The sequence below is a fragment of the Pistacia vera genome, unplaced genomic scaffold (genome assembly GCF_008641045.1).
Source record: "Pistacia vera cultivar Batoury unplaced genomic scaffold, PisVer_v2 Contig630, whole genome shotgun sequence".
Lineage (NCBI taxonomy): Eukaryota > Viridiplantae > Streptophyta > Magnoliopsida > Sapindales > Anacardiaceae > Pistacia > Pistacia vera.
In genome coordinates, this window is record NW_022196480.1 from 22,888 (window position 1) to 44,010 (window position 21,123).

The 21,123-nt window shown below is 36.9% G+C and overlaps 1 protein-coding gene across 1 annotated transcript; it reads left to right on the forward strand.

Moving 5' to 3' along the window:
- Window positions 1–12,116: 12,116 nt before the first annotated feature.
- On the forward strand, window positions 12,117–15,101 carry LOC116111315 (FRIGIDA-like protein 1). The gene is made up of 3 exons (XM_031397511.1): window positions 12,117–13,276; window positions 13,943–14,118; window positions 14,186–15,101. Exons 1-3 carry the CDS (start codon window positions 12,205–12,207, stop codon window positions 14,813–14,815), a joined length of 1,878 nt encoding a protein of 625 aa, XP_031253371.1. The 5' UTR covers window positions 12,117–12,204; the 3' UTR covers window positions 14,816–15,101.
- The last annotated feature ends 6,022 nt before the right edge of the window (window positions 15,102–21,123 follow it).

Below are 21,123 nucleotides of genomic sequence, written 5' to 3' on the forward strand. Positions count from 1 at the left end.
AGGAGTATTTATAGGGGAATTGAAGTTGGAAGTTGGACTAGGGTTACAGTTTTACTGTGAGAGGAGGATTAATTAAGTAACCATGGTCAAGTCTAGTGGAAGGTTTTTAATGATAATTTAATTTTAATTAGGTAATTAATTCGGATTAGGAAGGTTTAAAACCCGTTTTAATTGAAGATTTTATTAAATTTGTAACTGACAGCTGTTCGTTTTGATTTACTGTTTGCTTGTTTTTAGGGATTCTCTTTTTGTTTTGTGTTTGGGAGAGGGAATGTGAAAGGGCAAAGGGAAAACCCTAGGTGATTGGAAAGTCAACTTTGGTACATTTGGAGAATTCAATCTTGGCCGTCCATGTCAGCATCTTGATCGGTCTTGTTGTGATGAAGGGTGCAGATGGAACTAAAGGGTTCCGGTATATTGGGAGAAGAAGTCTAGTCTTGGGTTACTAGAGTCAAATTCAATTAATAACAGCTGGGATTTTGAAATTTAATCATGTTTGGCTTCCAAGAAAATATTGAATTTTCGTAATGATCAAGAAAGTGCCATTATTTAGGGATCTTTTTATGTATTGTAGTTATGAAAATATATAATAGAATTCGAGAAAAAATTACTTGAAGGATTTATGTACATTCGACCAATGTGAAAACATTACATAAATATATGGGTATACATTCACAACCTGATTGTGATGGTATAAAAGACTTTTTAAGCATTAGAAAATGTTTCAAAACTACGGTGTTGGATCATATAGAGAGACTAAATTCCGACGTCTAATGTCTACATAAAAAAATAAAAAAAAAACCTCGTAAAAAATTGCGATTTTCTTGAGATAACCCTACTCTGATGCATGTATCTTAATTAATTCGCGATTTTCTAGAGATAAACCTACTCACATGCATGTAACTTAATTAATTACATATATTAGGATAATTAATTCAGTGTTAGTTTTAGACTTTTAGTTATCTTACAAGCCAAATAATTAATTAAAATAGCAAGTAATTAGGGATTGGGATCCCAATTAATTAAGCAATCTAAGTTAGTTGGCATCTTGTCCTTGTGCATAAAATTAATGAATGAATCCATGAAGGAACCTGTGATTGAAAGTCAAGCTGGCTAGAGGTGGCCATTGCCCCTATTTGCATTCTTTGTCACATGTGAAGGCAGCATGTGAAATCATCAAGGCTTCTCTCAATATCTTGTTCACATTTTAAGTTAATCTCCGGAGGCCTTGAAACTATCGAACGGGTAAGAGTTGCAGTAACTACCTCTAATAACAATCAAGAAGAGACTCTAACTCAGGATCTTTTGAATAATACACCCAAGAGTCCCTATCGAACCATTTGATAACCTAGAGGTAGTTACTTAAGTTTTAATATTGGTATCAAAATGACGTGTGCTTAATCAATTATGATTTAATTATATATAACATGGAAAGATAAATCGTATTTTTAACCTAAATATGAGGACGGTCAATCCGTGAATATTTTGAATGTAGGCATAACTCTAATTTGTGAGACCAAATTTTTTATGTTAGCATATGAATATAGCTAATCAAATTCAAAATGATGAAGACAATTGATTAATCAATTAATTAATCCAATAATTAACCATTTGATTAAGCTGTTTGACAAGGTCTTAACCAAGTTAAATGAAACATCCTCTCAGGTTCATATTGGGGGAGAAAGACATTAGTAAATTAATTGACCAAGTTTAGTCAACTAATTCAACTACTTTCATATTCACCCATTTGATCATATCTTAATACTTAAATTAACCGTCTCAAATTCAAACCTCTCCTAGAAATAATCCCTGTTATCAATATATATTTCTGTTTGATTTGCCTTTTATTATACTTATTAGGGGTGAGCAAATTTTTAAGGTAGAACTGGAACCGACAAATACTCAGGGTGTCTGACTCCTACATGAACCTGACTCTCACCGAGTTGATTACTGTTCCAAATTTCCTAAACCATCTCAAATTCAAAGGTTTTTTAGAAATAACGAAGAGGGAAGTGGATAAGGCATACCTGGCGTCCATTAATAGAAAGAAAATAAGGGATGTGGATTTATATCATATAGTTGGAGCACGTGCCCCCCATGGCCCCCTTCTTTTTCTCAATTCGAACTTATTCTTATTGTGGAGGATTAATATTATACATTGCCTTCACACCATTACTTTGATACATACCCATGTACATGCCTTCATCATCTTCCACCATTTTTATTTTCTTTTTTCTATCTTGTTCTTATAATGAAACATTATTATTATTAGGTAAGGATGTAAGACCACCTTATATATATATATATATATATAGATTAACAAGTGACTGAATGAATTCATTACCAATAATAATGTGACACTACCCGAAACCTTTTTACATCGATACTATCTTCAAAAAATACTCTGAAATTTTATATTATCTCATCATTTACACGTTATATCATAATGAGATGAAATTTTCCAAAGTATTGATTGTCGGAGGCAAAAATCGTCTTGGGTTGACAAGATCCAATAACAAAATAAACATGTCACAGCCCAAAGTCTCAACCCAATCCCGATTGGGCCTACGTTTAAAATCACCTTGTGAACTATTCACTCTACGAGTTGGGCTATCCTATAAGTTAAGTTAAACTGGGTTTCAGCCCATTAGCCTGCAACAATCTATAAATAGGAAATCAGAATCTCATTCGATTTCTTCTTCTACTAAGATTTCAAATCTTACTCAAACTATTAAACTTAATCTGATAAGGTCAAGAAATGATATTTCTTTCTCGATAGGGATTATCTCCCAAAAAAAAGGGACTCAATGTCCTACTAGGATTCCAACCCCTTGAATTCACTATAAAAACAGAAGCTTGCCCTCTCATTAGACATGCAATCTCTGATAATCAATCTACTCTACTCAAAACTATCTATTTGCTCCTAAGTTCTTGCTCCCAAGAACCCAACGCCTCCGCCGTAGTCCTAGCCTCCGACAAGACTCTTGGTAATTCTTTATCTCCTTAATTCTTATCAAATAATCTCTTTCAACCTCGCTGACTTGAGTATCAGAGTGCCTACGACAAACATCACCTCAGTGTTTTTCGAAAGCTTCACACTTGTCCTTTCATGTGTGTAGGTCTAGCGAATTGTCAGTGGCTTCAACCTCACGGGATCAGACCCTATTTTCATGATGGTAGATTTTTTGCATCTACAATTTGACGCCCACCGTGGGGTCCTGACAATCATCTGCCAACGACGACTTACAACATAGGAGGCAACACGGAACTCCTTTTGACTGACAATGTTAATAAGAAAATCTCATCCCGATAATAATTTTTTTTTCTCTTCGTTTGTTTTATCTATTCACATGTCATATTATATCTATTCGGCATATCATAATTTATTTTATATTATATCCATTCAGCGGGTAGTATAAGACCTTGAAGCTCATATTATTGTTCTAAATTAATAATAGAATAATAATGTGTCAGAGTTTAAAGTGGTGTTCCTAAACCACTAGATTCAGTAACTTTGCTTCAACAATCTCTCTTCTCTAATCCTCTGTTCAAATAAGGCAATAGCTTTTGTCTCTAACCTCTCTACACACGCCTTTTCACTTCAATCATCAAACTACCAGGTGGTCCACCACTATCATCAAAGCTTTGCAATGCATTACCCGCCATAAAACCAGTCAATTTGTTCATTCAAGAAGATGCTGCAATACGCCAGCATCTCCAGGACGTCCGCCCCATTAGAAGGTAACTCAAAACTCAACCAACCTTGATCTAATCCCAATTCAACTTCACGGAGATTTGCCACCACTTTGAAACCCAAAACCCGTCCACCTATTCTCATAAAATCGCCCTAACAACTTCTCCAATCACACAGTTAAATCCTAAAAACATAGCAGTAATCCTCTCAAAACACCCAAAATCATCTACTAAACACGAAGAGAAACCCCCCAAACAAAACCTGCTTAAGTGATGCCACCTCACTCTTGCCTAATCTCCTTACCCCACTGTATTCCAAAACTCCAAACTCGAACCATCGCCCCTTCCCAACCAATACATATCAACTCAAACCACGTTCACATCACAATCTCCAGCACACCTATCACAAAAGCCCTCACGCTTCCCACTGTTTGCAAACTTTCCACTCCCCACTACAACTCAGCACCAGTAAACAACACGAGTAGTCCACTCAATGATATTTGGGTCTGCACATACAATATCAATGTGCCCATTCGGTTAAGCCCAAAAGTGAATCACATGCCCACTCAACTTCAACTGGTTCAGCTCCGACATAGAAATTAACACCACTCTCTCCACTCGATCCAGCAAGCATGGGTGGCAGTACTTGAAGGGGAAAGGTATGTATCATTATCTCCTTTTAACTACCACTCTATTTGGTGAAATCTTTCTCTATTCGACCCATTACTTAAATACATGCAGCCCATTTTTCCATTTAGCTCATCTTCATTCAGTCCATAACACATGCACATCATGCATATTGACTCTCCATTCGACTCTTTGCTTAAAACATGTATGTCACTGCTCCAGCTTCAATCAAATGTTTTCAACTACAAAGTCGGTCATGCCGACTGGGCCACATAGCCCTCAAAGGTTTCAACTACAAGTTGGTCACGCCGACTTGACCGCTCCACTTGGCATACACCTTCGATCGGCCCAGACCGATTCATGAGTTTACACTTTTGATTGGCTCAGACCGATTCATGAGTTTACAACTTCGATCGGCCCAAACCAATTCATAAGTTTACACCTTCGATCGGTCCAGACCGATTCATGAGTTTACATCTTTGATCAGCCTGGACCGATTCATGAGTTTACACATTTGATCGGCTCAGACCGATTCATGATTTTACACCTTCGATCGGCCTAGACCGATTCATAAGTTTACACCTTCGATCGGCCTAAACCGATTCATGAGTTTACATCTTCGATCAGCTCAGACCGATTCATGAGTTTACACCTTCGATCAGCCCAGACCGATTCATAAGTTTACACCTTCGATCAGCCCAAACCGATCCATAAGTTTACACCTTCGATTGGCCCAAACCGATCTATAAATCTATACCTTCGATCGGCCCAGCCCGATTCATGAGTTTACACCTTTGATCGGCTCAGACCGATTCATGGTTTTACACCTTCGATTGGCCCAGACCGATTCATGAGTTTACACCTTCGATCGACTCAGACCGATTTATGAGTTTACACCTTCGATCGGCCCAAACCGATTCATAAGTTTACACTTTCGATCGGCCCAAACTGATTCATAAGTTTGCATTTTCTATCAGCCCAGACCGATTCATAAGTATACACTTTCGATCGGCCCAAACCGATTTATAGATTTACACATTCAATTGGCCCAGGCCGATTGAATGACTTGCATCTCAAATCGACAAGTCATTGACCCAATCCACACAACAATCCATCCGACCTAACGAGCTGCTATCACTAATCCGTTCAGTCTGCGCTCATTCGATTAAATCTACTCTCTAAGCTAAATACTTTTTAACTTAAAGAGTGAGGGGCTAACTGTTAGGGCCAAAAATCATCTTGGGCTTGACGAGACCCAATAATGAAATACACATGTCACGGCCCAAGGCCTCAACCCAATCTCGATTGGGCCTACACTTAAAATCATCTTGTGAACTACCCACTCTACGAGTTATGCTATCTTGTAAGTTAAGCTAAACTGAGTTTCAGCCCATTAGCCTGCAACAATCCATAAATAAGAAATCAGAATCTCATTCTATTTCCTCTTCTATTAAGATTCCAAATCTTACTCAAACTATTAAACTTAATTTGATAAGGTCAAGAAATGATATTTCTTTCTCGATAGGGATTATCTCCCAAAAAAGAGGATTCAATGTCCTACTAGGATTCCAATCCCTTGGGTTCACTATAAAAACAGAGGTTTGCCCTCTCATTAGGCATGCAATCTCCGATAGTCAATCTACTCTACTCAAAACCATCTATTTGCTCCTAAGTTCTTCCTCCCAAGAACCCGACGCCTCTGCTGTAGTCCTGGCCTCTGGCAAGACTCCGGGTAATTCTTCATCTCCTTAATTCTTATCAAATAATCTCTTTCAGTCTCGTTGACTTGAGTGTCGGAATGCCTACGGCAAACACCACCCCGATATTTTTCAGAAGCTTCACGCTTGTCCTTTCATGTGTATAAGTTTAGCGGATTGTCAGTGGCCTCAACCTCACAGGATCAAACCTTATTTTCATGATGGTAGATTTTTTGCATCCACATTGATCGATAAAAAAATATTTATTTTTTGGGATCCTTCTTTCTTTAGAACGAGATAAGTAGACATAAAATTAGACTGATTCTCCAAATGTTTTTTTTTTCGGATATTCCTCATTGTCATAACTATTCACTTCATATGAAAGACTATGCTTCGAATAAATTGAAGAATATATTGGAACTCTTTAAAATCTACTTGTTCTTTCTTTTTTCTAACTGATGGTTAGAACTTCATCTAAGTTCAAATCCTACTTAAAATGTCAATTAAGGATCAGAAATTGTTGAATAAACATCCAGTACTCCTCTCAAACAACCAAAATCATCTACTAAACACGAAGAGAAACCCCCCAAACAAAACCTGCTTAAGTGATGCCCACCTCACTCTGCCTAATCTCCTTACCCCACTGTATTCCAATCCAAACTCGAACCATCGCCCCTTCCCAACATCTCAACGCAATCACGTGTGCTTAATCAATTATGATTTAATTATATATAACATGGAAAGATAAATCGTATTTTTAACCTAAATATGAGGACGGTCAATCCGTGAATATTTTGAATGTAGGCATAACTCTAATTTGTGAGACCAAATTTTTTATGTTAGCATATGAATATAGCTAATCAAATTCAAAATGATGAAGACAATTGATTAATCAATTAATTAATCCAATAATTAACCATTTGATTAAGCTGTTTGACAAGGTCTTAACCAAGTTAAATGAAACATCCTCTCAGGTTCATATTGGGGGAGAAAGACACTAGTAAATTAATTGACCACGTTTAGTCAACTAATTCAACTACTTTCATATTCACCCATTTGATCATATCTTAATACTTAAATTAACCATTTCAAATTCAAACCTCTCCTAGAAATAATCCCTGTTATCAATATATATTTCCGTTTGATTTGCCTTTTATTATACTTATTAGGGGTGAGCAAATTTTTAAGGTAGAACTGGAATCGACAAGTACTGGAATCGACAAGTACTTAGGTGTCAATTCTGACTCCTACATGGAACTGACTCTCACCGAGTTGATTACTGTTCCAAATTTCCTAAACCATCTCAAATTCAAAGGTTTTTTAGAAATAACGAAGAGGGAAGTGGATAAGGCATACCTGGTGTCCATTAATAGAAAGAAAATAAGGGATGTGGATTTATATCATATAGTTGGAGCACATGCCCCGCATGGCCCCTTCTTTTTCTCAATTCGAACTTATTCTTATTGTGGAGGATTAATATTATACATTGCCTTCACACCATTACTTTGATACATACCCATGTACATGCCTTCATCATCTTCCACCATTTTTATTTTCTTTTTTCTATCTTGTTCTTATAATGAAACATTATTATTATTAGGTAAGGACGTAACACCACCTTATATATGTATATATAGATTAACAAGTGATTGAATGAATTCATTACCAATAATAATGTGACACTACCCGAAACCTTTTTACATCGATACTATATTCAAAAAATACTCTGAAATTTTATATTATCTCATCATTTATACGTCATATCATATAATGAGATGAAATTTTCCAAAGCATTGATAGTCAGAACCAAAAATCGTCTTGGGCTTGACGAGATCCAATAACGAAATAAACATGTCACGACCCAAGGCCTCAACCCAATCCCAATTGGGCCTACGTTTAAAATCACCTTGTGAACTACACACTCTACGAGTTGGGCTATCCTATAAGTTAAGTTAAACTGGGTTTCAGCCCATTAGCCTGCAACAATCCATAAATAGGAAATCAGAATCTCATTCGATTTCTTCTTCTACTAAGATTCAAAATCTTACTCAAACTATTAAACTTAATTTGATAAGGTCAATAAATGATATTTCTTTCTCGATAGGGATTATCTCCCTAGGATTCCAACCTCTTGAGTTCACTATAAAAACAGAGGTTTGCCCTCTCATTAGGCATGCAATCTCCGATAGTCAATCTACTCTACTCAAAACTATCTATTTACTCCTAAGTTCTTGCTCCCAAGAACCCGACGCCTCCACCATAGTCCTGGCCTCTAGCAAGACTCCTGGTAATTCTTCATCTCCTTAATTCTTATCAAATAATCTCTTTCAGCCTCGCTGACTTAAGCATCGGAGTGCCTACGGCAAACACCACCCTGGTATTTTCCAGAAGCTTCACGCTTGTCCTTTCATGTGTGCATGTCTAGCGGATTATCAGTGGCCTCAACCTCACGAGATCAGACCCTATTTTCATGACGGTAGATTTTTTACATCTACAATTTGGCGTCCACCGTGGGGCCCTGACAATCATCTACCAATGACGACTTACAACATAGGAGGCGACACGGAACTCCTTTTGACTGACAATGTTAATCAGAAAATCTCATCACGATAATAATTTTTTTTTCTCTTCGTTTGTTTTATCTATTCACATGCCATATTATATCTATTCGGCATATCGTAATTTATTTTATATTATATCCATTCAACGGGTAGTATAAGACCTTGAAGCTCATATTATTGATCTAAATTAATAATAGAATAATAATGTGTCAGAGTTTAAAGTGGTGTTCCTAAACCATTAGATTCAGTGACTTTGCTTCAACAATCTCTCTTCTGTAATCCTCTGTTCAAATAAGGCAATAGCTTTTGTCTCTAACCTCTCTACACATGCCTTTTCACTTCAATCATCAAACCACCAGGTGGTCCACCACTGTCATCAAAGCTTTGTAATGCATTACCCGCCATAAAACCAGTCAATTTGTTCATTCAAGAAGATGCCGCAATATGCCAGCATCTCCAGGACCTCCGCCCCATAGAAGGTAACTCAAAACTCGACCAACCTTGATCCAATCCCAATTCAACTTCACGGAGATTTGCCACCACTTTGAAACCTAAAACCCGTCCACCTGGTCTCATAAAATCGCTCTAACAGCTTCTCCAATCACACAGTTAAATCCTAAAAATACAGCAGTAATACTCTCAAAACACCCAAAGTCATCTACTAAACACGAAGAGAAACCCCCCAAACAAAACCTGCTTAAGTGATGCCACCTCACTCTCGCCTAATCTCCTTACCCCACCGTATTCCAAAATTCTAAACTCGAACCATCGCCCCTTCCCAACCAATACATATCAACTCAAACCACCTTCACATCACAATCTCCAGCACACCTATCACAAAAGCCCTCATGCTCCCCGCTGTTTGCAAACTTTCCACTCCCCACTACAACTCAGCACCAGTAAACAACACGAGTAGTCCACTCAATGATATTTGGGTCTACACATACAATATCAATGTGCCCATTCGGTTAAGCCCAAAAGTGAATCACGTGCCCACTCAACTTCAACTGGTTCAACTCCGACATAGAAAGTAACACCCTTTTCTCCACTCGGTCCAGCAAGCATGGGTGGCAGCACTTAAAGGGGAAAGATATGTATCATTATCTCCTTTTAACTACCACTCTATTTGGTGAAATCTTACTCTATTTGGTGAAATCTTTCTCTATTCGACCCATTACTTAAATACATGCAACCCATTTTTCCATTTAGCTCACTCTTCATTCAGTCCATAACACATGCACATCATGCATATTGACTCTCCATTCGACTTTTTGTTTAAAACATGCATGCCATGCATGTTACTGCTCCAGCTTCAATCAAATGTTTTCAACTACAAAGTCGGTCATGCCGACTAGGCCACATAGCCCTCAAAGGTTTCAACTACAAGTTGGTCACGCCGACTTGACCGCAAGCTCTATACAAGCTCCACTTGGCATACACCTTCGATCGGCCTAGACCGATTCATGAGTTTACACTTTCGATCGGCTCAGGCCGATTCATGAGTTTACAACTTCGATTGGCCGAGACCGATTCATAAGTTTACACCTTCGATCGGCCCAGACCGATTCATAAGTTTACACATTCGATCAGCCCGGAACGATTCATGAGTTTACACCTTTGATCGGCTCAGACCGATTCATAAGTTTACACCTTCGATCGACCCAGACCGATTCATGAGTTTACACCTTCGATCGGCCCAAACCGATTCATGAGTTTACACCTTCGATCGGCACAAACCGATCCATAAGTTTACACCTTCGATCGGCCCAGACCGATCCATAAGTCCACACCTTCGATCGGCCTAGACCAATTCATGAGTTTACACCTTTGATCGGCTCAGACCGATTCATGATTTTACACCTTCGATCGGCCCAGACCGATTAATGATTTTACACCTTCGATCAGCCCAGACCGATTCATGAGTTTACACCTTCGATCGACTCAAACCGATTCATGAGTTTACACCTTCGATCGGCCCAAATCGATTCATGAGTTTACACCTTCGATCGGCCCAAACCGATTCATAAGTTTACACCTTCGATCAACCCCAGACCGATTCATAAGTATACACTTTCGATCGGCCCAAACCGATTTATAGATTTACACATTCAATCGGCCTAGGCCGATTGAATGACTTGCACCTCAAATCGACAAGTCATTGACCCAATCCACACAACGATCCATCCGACATAACGAGCTGCTATCACTAATCCGCTCAGTTTGCACTCATTCAATTAAATCTACTCTCTAAGCTAAATACTTTTTAACTGAGAGAGTAGGGGGCTAACTGTTAGGGCCAAAAATCATATTGGGCTTGACGAGACCCAATAACGAAATAAACATGTCACGGCCCAAGGCCTCAACCCAAGGCTTCAACCAATCCTGATTGGGCCTAGCTTAAAATCATCTTGTGAACTACCCACTCTACGAGTTAGGCTATCCTGTAAGTTAAGCTAAACTGGGTTTTAGCCCATTAGTCTACAACAGTCCATAAATAGGAAATCAGAATCTCGTTCTATTTCCTCTTCTATTAAGATTTCAAATTTTACTCAAATTATTAAACTTAATCTGGTAAGGTCAAGAAATGATATTTCTTTCTCGATAGAGATTATCTCCTAAAAAAAAGGACTCAATGTCCTAATAGGATTCCAATCCCTTGGGTTCACTATAAAAACAGAGGCTTGCCCTCTCATTAGGCATGCAATCTCTGATAGTCAATCTACTCTACTCAAAACCATCTATTTGCTCATAAGTTCTTGCTCCCAAGAATCGGACGCCTCCGTCGTAGTCTTGGCCTCTGGCAAGACTCCTGGTAATTCTTTATCTCCTTAATTCTTATCAAATAATCCCTTTCAGCCTCGCTGACTTAAGCGTTGGAGTGCCTACAGCAAACACCACCCCGGTATTTTCCAGAAGCTTCACGCTTGTCCTTTCATGTGTGCAGGTCTAGCAGATTGTCAGTGGCTTCAACCTCACGGGATCAGACCTTATTTTCATGATGGTAGATTTTTTGCATCTACATTGATTGATAAAAAAATATTGATTTTTTGGGATCCTTCTTTCTTTCGAACGAGATAAGTAGACATAAAATTAGACTGATTCTCCAAATGGTTTTTTTTTTTCGGATATTCCTCATTGTCATAGCTATTCACTTCATATGAAAGACTATGCTTTGAATAAATTGAAGAATATATTGGACCTCTTTAAAATCTACTTGTTCTTTCTTTTTTCTAACTAATGGTTAGAACTTCATCTAAGTTCAAATCCTACTTAAAATGTCAATTAAGGATCAGAAATTGTTGAATAAAGAAGATTTTTTTTTTTTTTTTTGGTTCTTTCGAGACAGTCGGATAGTAGAATTATAGTTAATATATTTAAGATAATTCCGTACTTACAAAGTACGTATAACATATTAACATTGTCCATTACGGCCCAATAAGAAGTGATTGGGTTGGGCTATGAAGCTCAAGTACCATTGTTCTTGAACCGGGCTCAACTCGACCCACTTCAAAGTCTTTCCGTTTTACACTGTGAGTCGGAGAGATTCCTCGTTGCCTATTTATGGTGATTCTGTTTCGCAATTTCAAGTTTCAACAACAAATCAAGTAACAGAAAAAGCATAAACAATGGCGACACTTGAAGCAATTGCAGCTGCGATTGAACAAATAGACTCTAAAAAACAAGTACTTAAGAAAGCATTCGATGAACTTCAATCACACTCTTCTCTTCTATCTTCCTTCTCCGTCTCTTGGTCCGATTTGGATGCCCACTTCACCCAAATTGAGAACTCCCTCACTCAACGATTCCGTCTCCTCGAATCGCTCGAGTCGAATCAGTCTCAGCCAGCGCCACAACCCCAATTGGACTTACCGTCACTGTCTCCGTCATCCCCGACGCAAGACGAAGAAGACCAAGACGAAGACCCAGAAGAGGACCCAGAGGAGGACCCGGAGGAGGACCCTGAGGAGGACCCAGAGGAAGACCCCTCTTCATCTAATCCGGAAACGGTTGAGCGCGAGTTATGTTTACCTACTCATTCTCCGTCAATCCCTGTACAAGATAACCCATCTTCGTCTAACCCACCGAGTGTGGACCGAGTCGAGTCAGTTTTTACCACCCAATGTGACACTCAACCAGACCCACCATCGTCTTCGAACCCGACGAGTGAAGACCGAGTTGACTTAGTTGTGGCTCTACCCGAGTTGAGAACGCTATGTGAGAATATGGATGGTAAAGGGTTGAGAAAATATATAAACGAGAGCAGAAAAAACCAGGAAAAAGTCCGGGTCGAGCTCCCGAGTGCAATCAAGTTCGCTCCGGAGCCGGGTTTGATGGTTTTGGATGCAATGGAAGGGTTTTATGGAGTTGGTGATAAGTTGAAAAGTGTTAAAGACCCGGATATGTTGGGTATAAGGAGGGCTTGTGTGTTGTTATTGGAAGTTTTGTTAGGAATTAATGTAAATATTGGTAAAGAAGTGAGAGATAGAGCAAAAAGTTTGGCTTTTGAGTGGAGGAAAAGGGTGAATTTGCGTGCAGAAAATGGTTTAGAGTTATTGGGGTTCTTGCATTTGGTGGCTGCATATGGGTTGGGAAGTGAGTTTGATAAGAATGATCTTGTGGACTTGTCTGTGGTTGCTGCGAAGTACAGGCAGGGTATCTTATTGTGCAAGGCAATTGATTTAGGTGATGGTGTTCAAGGTATGATAATTGATAGCGTTTAAAGTTGATATGATTCTTTGATATTATATTATGCTTTTGTGATTGTTTTATATTTAGTTTACAGTTGAAAATTTATTAAATAATCTAGAGTGAAATTTAAAGTTGGGAACAGAAGTATGAGCTTTACATAGTGGGGTGGGGGGAAGGGTACGATGTCTTTATGGAAGTGCATTGTCTAATGTGATTGATTAGAATTGTTAAATTAGGGGGAAAGGTTTTGTTAATTAATGAGTAATGGGTTCTTAATACTTGCCTATTCAACAGGTTAACAAATCTTAAATATTACACCGGTTCTGGCTTTTTAACAGCTTGTGGCATTAGGTACAGGCAATAAAAAGTAACTCACTAGTTTGTTACAAAGTTTGAAACTTCCTGTTTTTTCTATTGCTATTGTAGATTAGCATAGCTTACATGGTTTGGTGTAAGCGGAGGTAGAATGGTTTAGATTAAGATGTAACTGAGAACCGTCTATGCAATTAATTAAAGTTGTAACTTATGGATAGAATTGAATCTGAAAGAACTTTGAAATTTTCTAGGCCTGAACGTTGTGTTCTTCGATTTATTATACACATTTTTTCAACACTTTACTGTGTCTCCTTTAAGTAGAATCTGATGAAAACTGCAAACTTATCCTGTGCATTTCAGATCTCATTCAGAAACTTATAGACAGAGGAAAACAATTTGTGGCTGTAAAATATATTTTTGAGTTTAAGCTAACTGAAAGATACCCACCTGTCCCGCTCCTGAAAGCCTATGTGAGCGAATCCAAGAGGCTTGCTAAGAAAATTCGCAAGGATGGAGGAAACTCCCTTAGATCACAGGTATCTTGGTTCTTTGCATGATTTTCATGATACCTTTCATACGTATACTCATCAAGCTTATCCGCAGAATGAGGCCGCGGCCAAAGAAGTCAGTGCCCTGAAAGCAGTGATTAAAGTAATTGAAGATCACAGACTTGAAGCTGAGTACCCAAAAGACATACTTCAGAAGCGTGCAGAGGTACTAGAGAAGCTGAAGGCAGACAGAAAACGCCCTGCTACAACTCCTGCTCCCAAGCCACAGCAGCAACCTAAGAAACTGCAGCAGCAACCTAGGAAGCCGCAGCAGCAACCGAGGAAGCCACAGCAGAGTGGAAACAAGCGTCGTCGAACAACTGCATCCATCGGCCACACAGCACCAGCTGTTACTGGTGCCAATGTAACTGTTCCTCTGTTCCCTCAATCCCATTTGCAGCCAGCGGGTCTGTTGCCTGAGCATTCTGCTGCGTATTTGAGCACACCAACTAGGCCTTACAGCTTGGTGGGCTCCACTCCTCCAGTTGCCCCTTACGCAGGCTCACCCATTGGGTTGTATGGTTTGACAGGAGCCCAGGTGGGTTTCCCAGGGAACTCAAATCATGCTGTGTCACATTTATATTCTTCAGAGTCACACATGCCTTCTGGGTATTATGATAGGTCAACTGCTTATGGTGGATACAGTTTGCCACCTCAATACCATCCATCTTACTATCCTCAGTAGCTCTTGCTACTGTTGTGTATTATTTGTATTTTATAATAGTATAATCCTGGATAGTGTTGTAGCTTTTGCCTGATTCTGCGCTGCTGGTTGTCAGAAAGCATACATTGCCTTTCTGATCACTGTGATTGTAGCACACCAACTAGATTCGCTGAATGATATCTTTGGATGTGTTCTGCGGATGTCCAGAGTATTTTTGGTCAATTCTTAATTTAGTGGGATTCTTCAAATGCTTTAAATATTGTTAATAACTATTTTTTTTGTATTTTTGAAGTTTTTCATTTAGTTAGATTTTGAAATGGGTCCAGTTTTTTTTTTTATTTTTTTTTTATTTTTAGTACTAAACAGTTCTCTATGGTACCTTTTTTTTTTCATTTTACTTAGCAGTTCCCAACTGTGAATAGCCAAAAATAAATAAATAAATAAACTTGCTATGGTTTATTTTATTTCTTTTTCTCATTCCTTTATCAAGCAGATGGCAATTTTCTGCCACTCCCACAAGTTACAGGCTACATTAGGACCTTTGATCTCTCACCAGCCAGCCCTTGGAAAAAGCAAATCTCTATGTTGCTATATAGATTTGGAAAGTTTTCTTCAACTTTTGTTGGTTTTCTTTATTTTTTAACTAGTAGATGATCAACGTATCTGCTTGATTCAGTGTTTGTTTTGCCGCTATTATATAGAGCAGAAAGTTTTCATCCTTTTCTTTTAAATCTCTCTTCATAGTAATACTGATTTTATCTTGAATACTTCTTATGCATTTGTGGAACTTGTTTGAAGGCAATCGTAACATTTGCATTTCTATGTTATCTGGTAACAAATTCATTACTATTGCAGCATCTTTTGTTATTGTTTATCATCTACTGGTTTCATGACCCAAATACCCTTTGTTCATCTTCACTCTTTTTTCAGATAGAGATCAGATATCTATGTGTATTGGTATCATGTTTGATGTGTTCTCTCTTTGTCTCACACATGCATCTGCACTTGTACATGAATGTTAGGATGCTTAGAGTCACAAACATATTTTTGTTAGGTAAAGTAGTTTATAGATGAGCAGAAATTTGACTGCATGTACTGTTTGTGCTGAGTAGGCTGTTTTCTGGTGAAAGTCTAACTATAGAGGACTTGTTCCCAAGCAGCCGAATCTTAATTAATGAATTGACAAAGTTGTTTGAAAGAAAATACTGGTTGAATTCAACATCTGTCAACTTTGTGCAAGGACCATTCTTGGCCAAGCGCACTGCAAATCTGCCCCTTGTTTTTCAGTTTTACATTGCCTGCTTTTGAATTTGAGTTCCTCCATGCACCGGTTTAAATTTTCTGGTGTAAATATGTCGTGCTTCGGTTCAACCATCGCGTGCATTCAGTTTGATCAGTTTCATTCCACTTGGTTTGTCAAATGCAGTTGCGGGATCAAGAGTATTGACTTATGAAACTTTTGTTCATATAATGTTGAAACTTTTCTGCGTTTTAGTTTGTGGTTATATTGTGTACTTTTCTATACTATTCATGTACATTTTACTACTCACAACTAGCTCAGAAATATACCTATCAGGAGCATTATCATTTTCTTTTTCCTCTGTTGATAATCGTGATCAGTTTGTGTGGATTTCTCACTAACTTGGAGAGCAACTTACATACCTGAAGCCGGTTGAATGGCTGTAATGTATATGTATATATGTCATCGTTTCTTGAAGAACTATTGATGATTTTGGAACTCTTGGGTGTTGTTGGAGGGCATAATTTTGCTTAAGAATTATGCAGAGAGAGAATGGAGCAGGCTGTTTGTTAAGGCAAACAATTTGATCTCTAATCTCAGTTAGTGTGTGCAAATAGGGTTAATTATTAACCTTTACGGGTTGGTCTGACGGTCAAGAAGATTTGTTTCCTTCCTTGACTTCTTAGGTTCAAACCGCTTTAAGGCCATCTACCACAATTTGTGGTTTATCTTGGAATATTAGGCTTGTAGAGTGTTCAATGGGTCTCGCAGATTAGTTGAGGTACGAGCAAACTAGTCCGAACACCCCGGTCGTAAAAAAAAAAAAAAAAAGGTTAATTAATGCACTCATGGGGTTTATTTATGCACGAAGATTTGAAGACATAATTAAGAAAAAAACTCACAATGTGTTGCTTGCCTAGAAGAGGTAAAGTTTGAGTTGAGAGACCTAATAATTGTGAAAAGAATAATGAGGACATTCAAGTCTTTTTCGAGTGGTGATTGTCATTTGATTTTTAATTCAAGTTGCATATAAATATCTTAATAATGAGATTCATCTCTCAATTTTGTGGATCAACATGACACCTAAGGTACAATTCTAAACTTTACATTAAAAAAAATTTGAAAAAAAAGAGATTGGGTTATAATATCACTATCATTAACTTGTGACTTTATATTTTAAAAAAAAAAACTTTAACCCTTTGACATTCTTTCTATATTCATAATTAATATCAAAATTTACTGTATTTCTTTAGTGCATTCAATGTACGTACTATTAGTTAATGTGGTCTGCTCGGGGGCGTAGTGAAAGTATACTTAGTGGGGTCACTTGACCCACTGAAATTATGAAATTATTAAAAATAGATTTATCTCTCAATTGCGGATCAACGTGACACCTGCGATACAATTCTAAACTTTACATTAAAAACGAAAAAAAAAAAGATTGGGTTATATTTTAATCATTGTAATTAATTGGGATATTTATGAGTGTATTTGGTTTATTATTTTAGATAGGATTTTAGAGATAGTATTAGATAGTTGAATATGGTGATTATTATGAGATAAAATTTAAAAATTTACAAAAAAAAACCCTATAAGTTTACTAATTTAACTAAACACCCCAATATATAAAAATTTTGTAAAATGATAAAAATACCCCCACCTACCCACAGTGCCAGATTCCAGTCACCACCGTTGGAATCTGGTCAGAATTTAGCATTACGACATAGACCGATTGAATCTTGCCCGTCGTGCATCGTTCTGGCATTTTCCAGCCTAATCCACCACGGATTTGGTTGAAAAATGCCAGATTTGGCCGTCGACAAACGTAAAAGGCCAAATTTGGCCGTCAACGACTATCAAAGATATGGTCGTCGTTGTCGGTCAACAACGGTCAAGAGGTTGGAATCTGGCGTTACGACGCAGTCGATTTGGCCTTTTCAGGCCAGATCTACTATAGATCTGGCCGAAAAAAGCCAAATCTATGGCCATATTTGGCTCTCAGCGACCACCAAAGATATAGTCGTCATTATCGGTCAACAACGGCCAGATCGGCTAATTGCCCACTAGTTCCGGTCGTGGTGGCCGTCGTTGTGATAGATTCAGAATCTGGCAACTATGGGTAGGTGGGGGTGTTTTTGTTAATTTTTAAACTTTTTTCTGGGAGTGTTTAATTAAATTAATAAACATAAGGGGACTAAAAGTAATTAAATATAATATAATAGTATTTCCTAAATAATAAAAAAACAACTATTTTGGGAATAGGGTATGAAATAATAAACCAAACGCACCCTACGTTTTCACATTCTTTCTATATTGGTAATATCAAGATTTATAGTATTTCTTTAGTGTAGTCTATGTACATACAATTAGTTAATACAGTATGTTACATTAGCAATTGTATATGGCACGTGTTTGAACAGTTTTACATACATCAAATACAATGAAATTAATTAATAAAAAAAAAAATGTTGATGTTAAGATTTGCACCAGCGACATGTATGTGGATTTTTCGGTGAAATTTAAGCAAGAGATTGTATGACATCCGTGATGCGATGTTGAATCAATGAACAAATCAAAAGCACAAATAACAAGAGGTTTTTAAAGTGAGTCGGATACTTGATGCAAACCCTGCATACTCTGTTTTTGTATTGTTTTCTATGTTTGTATTTCTTTTTCACGTACAAGTGCGGTTTACAAAAGTACGAATGAAAAATGATGGGTGCCTTTGGCTCCCTATTTCTACCTATATTCCCAATCCTATTCCCTAAATATTGTTTGACATATTTTTCCAGAAATATTATTATATTTTTTTAATTACTTTTAAACCCCTTAAGTTTATTAATTTTATAAATACCCCTAGAAAAAAATTTAAAAATTAACAAAAACACCCTCATCAACTCATACTTGCCAAATTACGGTAACCACCGTCGATGGTAGTCGAAATCTGTACAATAGCCTACACTACGACCAGAACTGGTTAGTAGTTCACTGATAGCCAAAGAAATGGTCGTCGTTGATGACCAAAGATGGACTTCTTTGACCTTTTTCGACCGTCGACAGCCACATTTGGCTGTAGATCTGACCAGAAAAGGTCATATCGACGCGTTATGACACAGATCCAACCATTCTGTATAGTAACACAATTTTTCGGCCAGATTATGATGGTGGTGGCCGGAATCTGGCACTGCAGGTGGTGGGGGTGTTTTTGTCATTTAATATGTTGGGGTGTTTAATTAAATTAGCAAACCTAGGAGTTTTTTTATAAATTTTTAAATTTTACCTCGTAATACTCCCCTATTCAACTATCCAATATTATTTCTAAAATCCTATCTAAAATAATAAAACAAATGGACCCGATATAATTTGAGTAAAAAGTAAGCTCATATACTATTACAACGACAAACTTGCAAATAAAATTAACCCTATATAGAATGACACATGACATAAAACCCTACTTTGCGGATTGATCACACGATAAAAATGTTAATAAATTATAAATGGGTGTTATTAGCATTATCATAAAAAAATAAAAATAAAAAATTTATGTATAATGTTACAAACCCAGTCATTACAATTGTAATTATATAGTTGTAAGGTCAATCTGAAACAAAACAATTATAATATCAATGGTTAGACTTATAAGTAGAAATGATGAATCAATAATTGTAGCATTTACTTATAATTTGTTAACAAATTATGGCTATAACAATTAATAACACACAAGGTCAACATTTTTGCTAAATCTAGTATAATTTAATCATCATAGTTGGCATTTATTAAAAAAACAGCTTAATTAGGAATTATTTTCTGTTGAATAAGTTACATATCTTAAAATAAAAAATTTCATATTTTTGAAATTAAAATAACTAATTCATTTTATTTAGATATTCTAATCGTATTCAACGATATTGTTGTCCAAAAAAAAAAAAAAAAGGAAAAAAAGTGTAATACCCATGAGAAATTATATTAGAAATAAGGTCGTTACATTCTGCATTAAGTGATGTGTTATCGTATATGATATTTTGAGTTAGTTTTTAGGAGTGAGGTGATCAGAGTTACTTTTATTTGGGGTGATAGTAGGTCCAGTCGAGTTTGGATCGTGCACGTTAAACTTGAGAGAGGGTGTTAAAAATTGTATTTATCACATACCGTCAATTTAGTGGATTGTTATTTAAGTTATCTTTTAGAAATGAGTTCTATCTAAACCCGTTTATCCACGTAAATCATAATCAGGGAATTTAATAGTAAAAGTAAGAAAAAAAGAAGAGGAAAATGGTAAAGTGAAAACAAAAACAAACAACATGAAAAACAAGAAAAATGACAATTCAATGGCACCATGACCAGATCCAATGTAACAAGTCAACTTCTACATGTTACAACTCTCTTTCTCTGACAACCTTCACTCACACACACAAACTCTCACTTTCCAAAAACATACAATACAAAAAACACTTCCCCCCCTCAAATTACCATAGTATTCCTCTCCCTCCCCCTTCTCTTGAGTGAAATTCATTTTGGTCTCTCAGATTCTATAAGTATCAGTTAAGTCCTGTATGTTTAAATAGTTTTTGCCAATAACCAACCATGCCCACTGAATAGAGATGGATGATTCATCTATTTAATCCACTTATTAGAGGAAATTCAGTTTGTAAAATTTAAAATACTTCTAATCTTTTCTCGTATAAATGACATTAATAATTAACATAATCGTATTATACTTACAAAGACTATTTAAAATCTTTCATAAAAAGTGATATGTTAGAATAGATTGGATGAATTAATATAAAAAAATCCAGTTATAAATGCACGTAGAGTACTACTAGATCACTTTATATGGATGACTTTGTATAGAGAAAAATGATCATTAAGACGTTAACTGATTATTCTATTAAAATTTTGAATAATAATTAAAAGAAAATAAAAATTGGTATTTACTTTTAAAAAATTCTTTGAATGGTTGTCAACTAATAATAAGACCTAAGTGTTATTTTGAGATTTTTCTGGACTTTAAAAATTATCCATATATAAGGGGACCACAATGTAGTTAACTCCCCTTCTCTTCTTACCTCTAAACTTACACACCGTCGCG

Coding starts and splice junctions, on each gene's coding strand:
- LOC116111315 (XM_031397511.1), top strand. CDS start 12,205: ATGGCGACACTTGAAGCAATTGCAGCTGCGATTGAACAAATAGACTCT. Junction 13,277..13,942: donor TTTAGGTGATGGTGTTCAAG/GTATGATAATTG, acceptor TGTGCATTTCAG/ATCTCATTCAGAAACTTATA. Junction 14,119..14,185: donor GAAACTCCCTTAGATCACAG/GTATCTTGGTTC, acceptor GCTTATCCGCAG/AATGAGGCCGCGGCCAAAGA.